At 42.4% G+C, this 10,218-nt stretch overlaps 1 protein-coding gene across 1 annotated transcript; it reads left to right on the forward strand.

The window, feature by feature from the left end:
- The first annotated feature begins 388 nt into the window (after positions 1–388).
- galnt3 (UDP-N-acetyl-alpha-D-galactosamine:polypeptide N-acetylgalactosaminyltransferase 3 (GalNAc-T3)) lies at positions 389–10,090 on the forward strand. Its single transcript, XM_088314331.1, has 12 exons — positions 389–537; positions 926–1,204; positions 2,178–2,719; positions 3,631–3,803; positions 4,321–4,470; positions 5,072–5,306; positions 5,372–5,489; positions 6,454–6,654; positions 8,006–8,137; positions 8,351–8,452; positions 8,544–8,696; positions 8,996–10,090. The coding sequence occupies exons 2-12, from the start codon at positions 1,202–1,204 to the stop codon at positions 9,107–9,109; spliced, it is 1,923 nt and encodes a 640-aa protein (XP_088170457.1). The 5' UTR covers positions 389–537; positions 926–1,201; the 3' UTR covers positions 9,110–10,090.
- The last annotated feature ends 128 nt before the right edge of the window (positions 10,091–10,218 follow it).

The raw sequence follows: 10,218 nt of genomic DNA on the forward strand, positions 1-10,218 counted from the left end.
TTTTATAGTTATGAAAAAAATCCACTTGTTGCTGAACCAAACCCTTCATTCATAATATTACTGAATCTATTACTATATTAAATATTATTGTTAATATGTTACTATGAAAACCGGATGTGCTTGATAAAAAAAAAGTTCGGAAAGTTTAGTTGCATCTCTAATAGACAAAAGAAAAAAATATTTGTTGACCAGTGTCATTTAAGCACAATGTTAATGTTAAAACAGCATAATGTGATAGTGGCTTGCAATACCAGTAAACATACTTTTTAGGAATAAAGCCTGGGTTGTTTTTTCTTTTATGCTAGTCAGAATTGTGGTACTTGGAGAGCAAAGTGTTTAAAGATTTTTACGACTGCAAGAGACGTGGATGCTTGCAGTGTGAGAGCCAGCCCAGTTGAAGGCAGACACACTCCACAGAAGTGCCCGAGGGCAGTTTTCCCCACGGGTGGGATCCACCTCGCTGCTCCTTTTTAACATCAAACTCTTCATAGCGACCGCTGAAGGAAAGAGTTGAAAATATTTGCGACTCGTCTGCTGGTAAGTGTCAGGAAATGAAAACATGAGCCATCAACTTTTCACGAATTACATTTTTTTCTTTATTCTGTATTTTTTTTTAACTTTCTCAACAAAGTCCGATTGGATGCGGTGCAGGATAAAGCGCGTTCCTCCGCTATTTGTATCCCAGCAACTGCGTGGATGAATGGAGCTCTTGAACAAACCCCTACGGCACCATCCTTCATTGATTCATTTTAACACGAGCGACTCCATTATAAACACACGTTTAGGTTTATGAAACGCGACTTTAAACTTCATGATAAAGCTAGCGCATGCCCTACAGTGCGTTTCAGCTTCTAAATTATTTTGAATGTCGGTTTACCTAACAAGCCACTTAATATTCGTTCGTTTTTTTCTCTTTTTATTGCAGCCATGGCTTTTGACACGCAGGGTCGGGATCTGCGCATGCGCACCACTTGGTCCCCACCTCCTACCTGAGAACAGCGCACCTGGATCCAACGAGACGGAAGTTTGGCGAAATACAAATCTTTTTCGTTTTTTTTCTTTCTTGGCTCACTCCGACCAACAACAGCTTCTCCTTGGCGTCGGTGGAAGCAGCCACGGAGACATGAATTCGGTCCTTGTGTTATTGTTGGAGTTGATTTGGGAGCCTTTTTCTGTTGCATCTAGTCTAGTTCACTGACTCATGGTAAGTTTTTTTTCTTCCTCTTCCTCCTGACGCAATTCTCAACAGTGTAGTTTACTGGTTAATGACACGTTTACGTTTTTATTTTGCGATTAAATCTATTACCCTATTGAAATAGTTGTATGTTGAAATGCACTTGTAATTGTGATCTGTCTAAAATTAAAATCAGTATCACCAAAAAGTGCCTTGGGATGTCCTCAAAAAAAGTTGTGAATTCTCATTGAGCTTCATATTGTCTTAAGTAGATGGAGGAATGCGTTAGTAAGGCTCCCACATATTAACTGCATAAAGAAAATACAAAGGTAAACACTAGATATGTGTGAAAAATTGCGAATGTTAATTTAGTAATATAAACCAGCATTATAAGACGGCTATGATGACAGAAATATTGTCGTAACAATAGCTATGATCATAGGAAATTATAAAAGGTTTTGATATATAGCCAACTTCTCAAAGGGATCATGATTTTATGTCTGACCTCTTTTGTTTCATAACATTCTTTATCCTAGATCCCAAGGGTTGATATCATTGGAAAATGTGGTAGGCACATCATAAAGATGTTCATTTTGATACATTTTCAATCACAAAATTTAGCCCTCCAAATACGAACACAATAAAACAAACCGAAGACAATGGCCGAACACGCCATGAGTTGCTAGAAAATATGGTAAGAAGAATGAATGTACTTGTAAAATGCTTGACTCATGATTGGAGAAATATTACAAGTGAGCCTAACCAGTGGCAAGCCAAAAATAAAATGTGAATGCAAATTAATCAATTTACATCAGAAAAAGAATCACAGAAAAAAATCCTTGAAATAAATTAGGAGTTACCACTGCTTTTGATTTGAGCAAGATTTGTAACACGTGAACTTGTTTGACGGGGCTTCTGTTAAAGACCTCAAAGACAATTTATAGTGCTATTGAGTAGAAAGGTGACGGACTTTTGACATTGGTTCTCTATAAATCTATTTCAGTTGGGACTGCAGTTTAAAACCAGTCTGATTCTCCATCCAAGAAGAATGACAATACTGCGCCGAGTGCTCCGACGACGACTGCATCCTCTTAAACTGGTCCTCGCAGTTCTGGTCTTTGTCACGTTTCTGTTCTTGATACAATGGGAAGTGGAAAGCCAAAGTCCACGCGAGGACCCGTGGCTAAAGGAGATCAAAGATAAGCAGGATACCATGCTGGGCGTGGTGATGGGAGCAGTTAATAACTTAAGGGACGCCATGCCAAAGTTGCAGATTAGAGCCCCCATACGTCAGAAGCACAGTGCAAACAGTGCGTCCTGTTTGCCGGGTCACTACACAGCGGCCGAGCGCAAACCGGTCTTGGAGAGGCCGCCCCAGAACCCGCTCGCTCCCGGCGCCGCTGGCAAGGCCTTTCGCACGGACTCCCTGAGCCCCGCCGAACAGAAGGAAAAAGAGGCGGGCGAGCTGAAGCACTGCTTCAATCTGTATGCCAGTGATCGCATCTCCCTGAGCCGAGACCTGGGCACCGACACAAGACCACCAGAGTATGTTTGCTTGCGCACTCTTTATCCTGTTCATACAAAAGACCTCATGTTTGACTGGATCTTAAACTCAATATGGAGTCGGCGATGCTTGTGCAAACCTAATGTTGCTCACTCCTTTCCCAAATAATTGCTCAGCGCCAAAGCTGCCGTCACACCTTCTTGTTGTGCGCTGCCCATTTACAACCGAATAGTCTGTTAATAGTAATAAAATAATAAAATTCAATTGGCACAATTTGACAAAATTATAGACGGCAAACCTCACCCACTTGTGCTATGGTCATTTATAACTGAATAGTCTGATAATGGTTATCCGTAGACCACAAGGCAAACTCTTATTTTATATTGTAATGAGGACCAAACCAACATGCAAATCTCAACTTTGTTAATATTATTTTTAATGTATTTTTTCATTGCAATTTTTTCAACCAGGTTCCATGTGCAATGGGTCTATTGTAACTTAATTTTTTTTTTTAAACACTCAAGTCTTTGTAGTACAGTGGGGTAATATAAGACTAGGATCTTAACTCCAGCAAATCCACTGTGTTTTTTTTTTTTTTTTGCAAGTGGAGTCAGACAGAAGCCACAGAGATGATTTCTCTCACCGAGACTTTGCTTCAGCATGCCTACCCGGTTACTACGGCCAGCTCAAGCAAAGGCACTTACATTTGGCAAATTACAGCACACCCCAACGTGCCCCATCTCAGACTGCATGTCGGCGCAGTACGCGTTACGAGACGTGACACGGCGTTATTTTTTTTACTTCCTTTCAATCAAATCGTTTCTCCCACTGCCCCATTTGAAGAAAAAAAAATGTCAGCGCACACGCGGTGTCGCAGCAGTAATCAAACGCGCCACAGAGGAAGCCTTCTGGAGCACTCGGGACAGATAGATCTTTGTGCTTCTTTCTGCAGATGTATTGAGCAAACCTTCAAGCGATGCCCTTCCTTGCCAACCACCAGCGTGATAATCGTGTTTCACAATGAGGCCTGGAGTACCCTGCTAAGGACCGTGTACAGCGTCCTGCATACTTCGCCTGCCATTCTTCTCAAGGAGATCATCCTGGTGGACGACGCCAGTGTTGATGGTAAATGGGCCCCTCTGAAGCCGACAACGCGCTTCTTTTTGCCGGGTTTGATTCATGTGGTGTGGTGGATAGGAAGCCTTTTTCCTTTTTGTAGCTCTAGGAAGTGAGAACTGGAGGTGAATACTTTCCTAAGCGGTTTTCACAGTCGGAGCTTAGAATTGAGTCTTGCGAAAGGGGCCTGGTGGTGGGAGGAAACCAAAGTCTCGCAGAGGGTTGAGTCAATCTTGGGTGGTTGATTCAGTTACTTGAAAGGAGCCAGGCCACAGGTGGTGGCCGGATACGCTGTAAGCCTTACTCGGTGGAAACTGGTCTGACCAAATAGCTGGCCGTGTTTAGGATTAGCAGCAAAGCTTGTTCCTCTTTTATTCTGGTTGAGTCACGCATGCCAACGATTGTGATTTTTATTCAGTCATCACCTCCACAATTCCTGCGTCTTTATTTGGGACTTAACCAGATGGTTTAGAAATGTGAGACCTCATTGAGGATGTCATTTTACCTTTTGAAACTTGTCTTTCAGATGTGCTGAAGGACGAGTTGGATGAGTATCTGAAAGCACTGAGCATCGTCCGGGTCGTCCGGCAAGTGGAGAGGAAAGGACTCATTACCGCTCGGTTACTGGGCGCATCTGTGGCCACCGGTGACACGCTCACCTTTCTCGACGCCCATTGTGAGTCCACACCATTATAGTTAGTATTTCTTTTGTTTTGACTTTGACTTTTAGTATTTAATTAGTTTGTGAACAGATTTCCGTAATCTGTAAAATCACAATCAGATAATAACACATTGTTTTATGCCGTCCATGTGTGACACCGCGGACTTGTTTCGCATTATTTCTAGAGGTTGTGAGAATGTTTTTTTTTTTTTTTTTCAAATATCCCCAAATGAATCAGTTCATTGTCAAAATATCCATTGTCTGAGCCGCTAATCCTGGTTGTCAGCCAATCGCACGGCACACAAAGACGAACAACTATCCGCGCTCGCAAAGACATCTCGGGGCAATTCAGAGTATTTAATCAGCCGACCAGGCATGTTTTTAGAATGTGGGAAAAAAACGGAGTACCCGGAGAAAACCCACGCAGAATCGAACACTGCACCTCTGTACTGTGAGGCCATCGTGCCAACCAGTCACCCACTGCGCCACTCTGTCAAAATGTCTAAAAACAAAAAAAGAGAATTCAAAGAATATCCTTGGCCCATGCATTTTGCGCCAGACACGCTTATAACTGTAGTGAAGGAGCTGGGTGTGATTTGGTTTTGTATGTACACAGGTGAATGCTTTAACGGATGGCTGGAGCCGCTGCTTGCCAGGATAGCGGAGAACTCCACGGCGGTGGTCAGTCCTGACATATCAACCATTGACCTCAACACCTTTGAGTTCATGAAGCCGTCCCCGTCCGGCCAGAACCACAACCGGGGCAACTTTGACTGGGGCTTGGCCTTTGGATGGGAGAGTCTTCCAGATCATGAGAGAAAACGGAGGAAGGATGAAACGTACCCCATTAAGTAAGCCGGACATCCTCCCAAATTAGACTTTGCCAAAACGTCTTTTTCATCCCAGTGTTCTGCAGGACTCCCACGTTTGCCGGCGGGTTGTTCTCCATCTCGAAGGAATATTTCTACCATATCGGAAGCTATGATGAGGAAATGGAAATCTGGGGTGGCGAGAATATTGAAATGTCTTTCAGGGTAAGGAATGCCCCGTCATAAATGTTTCTCATTCCCACCAGGCATTCACTCACTGTATGCATTGACAGTCTTCATGCAAGCGCTGGTACACTTGGAAAAAGGTGGTGCTGTCGACACTACCATTTATTAATTTGTGAAATTGTTTGCCTTGTATGTGTGTGACAAAGCTATTATTCCACGCTGTCGTAACATCACAGCAGTGATTCTCATTGTGATGTACACGCATCACTGAATGAAATGTCCGGATTATACGAAATGTTTCTTTTTTGTTTTTTTAGGTACATTTTGTTTTTGTTTTTTTTAATTTGTCTCATATTTTAATTGAATCATCACCAAACAGCATAATGTCACTATACTTTAAAATAACACTTGTATTTTGTTTGGTTCTGCGGGATGTGGGATTTTCTTTTTTTTTTTAATTATTATTGTAAACAGAAAATGAGTACTGGTGCTTTTTTTTCCCCTCCCCTCCCCCCAAAAAAATCCTTATCTTGGCTGATTTTTCTGTGACCAACATTTATCAGAACACCTTTAAAACACATTTATATGACAGGATGCTCTGCTCCCAAAAGTGAACATTCTGAGTTTCTGACCTTGCACTTGCTACATTGTTGCAAAATCAACAACTTTGTCTCTCTTAGAACCCAAACATTTGACTGAAGGTGGGAATTATAAAAATCTTGTCCATGTCCATGTCTCACACTTCCGACTTGATCACATATTTCTACCGAACCACTGGACGTTTGGGGTTTTGATGAAAACGTCTTGATGGTGGTACTTTGAGCGCTATATATTTATGCTGTGGTATTTGATGTCAAATGTTTGTCAACCTCCTTTAACAGAACTTATTGTAGCTATTGCCAAATACTTTAACCAATCTGTACCATTGCAAACAAACTGGACTTCACTTCAAGCCTCGTTTCCCCCGAGATGTGTTTTTATGGTCTTCCCATGTCACCCGCAGGTCTGGCAGTGCGGCGGACAGCTGGAGATCGTCCCATGCTCTGTCGTCGGCCACGTTTTCCGCACCAAGAGTCCCCACACTTTTCCCAAGGGCACGCAGGTGATCGCCCGCAACCAGGTCCGACTTGCAGAGGTCTGGATGGATGAGTACAAGGAGATCTTCTACCGTCGTAACCAGCTAGCAGGAAAGATGGCCAAAGATGTACGTCGTCATACCTCTCAGTAATCATTTTAAAATCTAGACTTTCTCACTCTGTTTTGACTTTGACTGTATAATGGTAGTGTTTAAAGACCTCTCTTCTTGAAGGCAAGTTTAAACATATCCTTGTGTTAATGACTTTGCCGCAGCAGCTGTACAGCTCAACGCAACATGCTAGTTGAAATACATTCTGTAGGGTCCGGTGTAGAATTACAAAGAGAGTCCAAAGTACAGTAACTCATTCCGTAAAAAGGAAGCACATTGTTTGAAAAGAAAAGAAATAAATGGGCGCGATGAAAGCTTGCTGGCAGCAGGCCTCGACCCGAGAGCCACAAGAAAGGCAAGGCTGGTAAATGACAGAGGCTCGTAGCATTTCCTGAAATGTGGTCTGATAGGTGCCATAAAAAGCTCCCGCGGGGCTCCACCTCAAGTCGCCTTCCAATGCACATTCTTGGAGGAGTTCTCCGCACTCGCTATTGCTGCAGAGGAAAATGAGTTGCATGTGATTGTTCCCCTGATTCCAAAACTTCCAAATCTATTTTTTCTTAATTTTGTTTTTTATTTTAATTTTAAAAATAGTCTTTTCTACTAGAATAAACACTTTCCGGACGAGATGTTCCAGAATAGTCTGCGTGAATGAAATTCCACTGCCCAAAGCTGTTAGACCGCAAACTAGTTGAGATTAACCATGGGATAGTTTTGACTTTTGATGGTAGGATAACAGCAAAAATAACAAAGGTGCACGGTACTGTTGTGTTGCAATCGGAGCTCTGAAATGTTTTGTTCGTAGCATTTCTGTAAAAACACAAATGTCAAATAGTTGTAGTCTGTATTAAATGCGAGTCTACCTACCGAACAACAACAAAGATCTTAATCGTATGTATGACAGGGTGGGGGCATCGTGTTTTAACCTGGATTTTTTTTAAAGCATTCCCACTTGGGCTGACTTGACTTCTGTTGGCATCTTATTTCATTTGCTGCAGCTTAACGACTCAATGCTGCTTCACCATATTTGCTTTGCACTCTGGGCAGTGACTTTTCTGCTGTAGTCTGTTCTGTGGAATAACATCAGAGAGGACAGCAAGCTGATGTTAGCCATGCTTGTTAGCTATTTATCCGCCTCATTTACAAGCCTTTAGTATTTATTTCACTAATTCTAGACATGCTTGCCGCTGGTTGCAAATGTTCATTTCAAGACAGCGTTCTCATGAAAAGCCCCTCCCTCATACTGCAGGAGCGGCAGAGGGTTTCAAGTCCTCATGCAATCCATCCTAGGAAGGCCTTTGTAAAATGTAGAATTTTTGGTAACCATTTTCCAATTGGATGTCATTCTCTTTTCATTTTTGCTCTCCAGAAAACCTTTGGGGACATCTCAAAGCGCGTAGACCTCCGTGAGCGGCTAAAGTGCAAGAGCTTCTCTTGGTATTTAAAGAACGTCTATCCAGAGGTCTTCATGCCCGATCTGAACCCTGTGCGCTTTGGCTCGGTAAGTCTGGGCGCCGGCCTGTCAGTTCCCCGCCCCTCTCCTCAACTCTAATCCTCAGAGCTCAGCGTACCCGCTGCGTGTTTCTCCTCGGGACCTCCAGCGGGTCCAGAGCAGTTCCAATTTGACACCACTGACTCTCGCCAGGCACTCGACTTGTTTGAACAGCTTGCTGGGGTTTGTTAGCTTTTCATTTTGCATCCTTTCTTTGTGTAGGTGAAAAATATGGGCAAGGACTCGTGTCTGGATGCGGGCGAGAACAATGATGGTGGCAAACAGCTGATCATGTACCCATGTCACGGACTGGGAGGGAACCAGGTTTGGAAGAAAAATGCCGTCTATTGCTTAGGATAAAAAAACCACGCAGTACAGTTTAATCATATTTTTTTTCCTTTGCTTGCACCTGTAGTATTTTGAGTTCTCCACTCATCACGAGATTCGACACAACATTCAGAAGGAGCTTTGTTTGCACGCGGTGGAGAGCTCTGTCAAGCTGGAGGCCTGCCAGTATAAAGGCGGGAATACAGTCGCGGGACCGGAGCAAAAGTGGGAGCTGCAGGATGTACGTTTGATGAGCTACGGCTGAACCATTTTGACATATACTATTGATTGTTTTTATAGCACTCACTATTGTGATTTAAAAATGTTTTGCTATTTGTATGAATTGTTTTGAGAAAAGCACTAACTGTTTTGCAAATTTCAATTCTGAGCTGTGAAATACGCTGAAAAGTGACTGCATAGAACTGTAACATGAACTGCTATGTGCAATTCATTTCCCATCCCTAAGGTTCTCTTCTCATGCATTTTTGAACACGAACATTAGGAAATGAAATGTGCCTTTTTGTGTTTCTCTTCAACTAGAACGAGTTATTCTACATGCGTGGAAGGAACATGTGTCTGAGTGCCCATTTGGAGCATCCTGCCCTAGCTCCCTGCGACTCCACGGACAGATACCAGCTTTGGTCCTTTATCTGACTGAGGATGTCATGGGTATCCCTTTTTTTTATATATTCCTGACTACAATGAGTTTTAATTTATTTTTAACACATAGAAACAGAACTGTCGCTGCTTCAAAGTCTGAATGTCGGGAGAAAGCACTGTAGGGGCCACTGTATGGAGGAAACGTTTGACACGTCGCCTCCGATCACAATGTGAACTCAAAGATGCTAGAAATCATGAAGATGCACTGTGCTGACTGGTGCCTCTTTTTGTGCTTGAGATCAAATGTATGGACAGAAGTATTGGGACACACGGACACTACACATACAGAATTTTCTACAGGCTTATCAATTTCTTCCACATGCCCAAAACAATTCCCACTAAAATGGAAGCATATGATTGTCCTAAATGAAGATGAATTACCATTTAGGATTGACTGATTCGTAAGAGCTGCGTCCCAAGACTTTTGTCCCCGTGTATATTTTCACGTCTCCTCGTGCTGTAGTGCACTGATGAAGCCAACACTGAATTGAATACCTCTCTATTGAATGACGACTAAAAAAATCACCAAATAAATGGTTTACAGTTAGTGCACCAAAGAGACTGAATAGAAAAACTGAAACACAAATGTGAGCGTAGTCCTTTAAGAATCTATTTTTATGACCAGTCCCTTAGATGTCATTTTATTCTGTACAAAGTGTGAAAAGGTCATCTACTACATGAGTGGGTGGAAGTTTGCGGGGAATACGGTTGTTGTGGATCATCATGGTTGTCTTAGTATGAAGTTGGCTGGCTCTGAAACGACCCGATGCACTGCCCCCATGTCTAGCTGCAAATGTGTACTTTAATTTGACCGACAAATTATGATTACCAACACAGTGTGCTGTAAAAGTGGCCAAAGCCCGCAACTTATTTGGGCTAGTTGTCCTAAATACTGCAAACTTTACCAGCCTTATTGTATGATTTCATGTCAAATGGGAACTTGAAAAATAAAAAAAAACTTTTGGTTCTTGTTAAGACTGAAGTGAATTTATTCAATTGGAGATTAGTGTTGTAAATGGAAAAACAACAAAAAAATAAATAAAAATAAGACGTGCTTTAAAGGAAGTTGAAGCTGATCAACTGGACGCGAGGGGGCGCTGTAG

This window comes from Idiotropiscis lumnitzeri, chromosome 14 (assembly GCF_059441095.1).
Source record: "Idiotropiscis lumnitzeri isolate Australia: NSW breed Sydney's pygmy pipehorse chromosome 14, RoL_Ilum_1.0, whole genome shotgun sequence".
Classification (NCBI taxonomy): Eukaryota; Metazoa; Chordata; class Actinopteri; order Syngnathiformes; family Syngnathidae; genus Idiotropiscis; species Idiotropiscis lumnitzeri.

What these genes read in the sequence shown, in the direction of transcription:
- galnt3 (XM_088314331.1), top strand. An exon ending in CAGGAAAGATGGCCAAAGAT is followed by an intron (nt 6,655 to 8,005) that starts GTACGTCGTCAT and finishes TTTGCTCTCCAG; the next exon opens with AAAACCTTTGGGGACATCTC. An exon ending in ACGGACTGGGAGGGAACCAG is followed by an intron (nt 8,453 to 8,543) that starts GTTTGGAAGAAA and finishes TTGCACCTGTAG; the next exon opens with TATTTTGAGTTCTCCACTCA.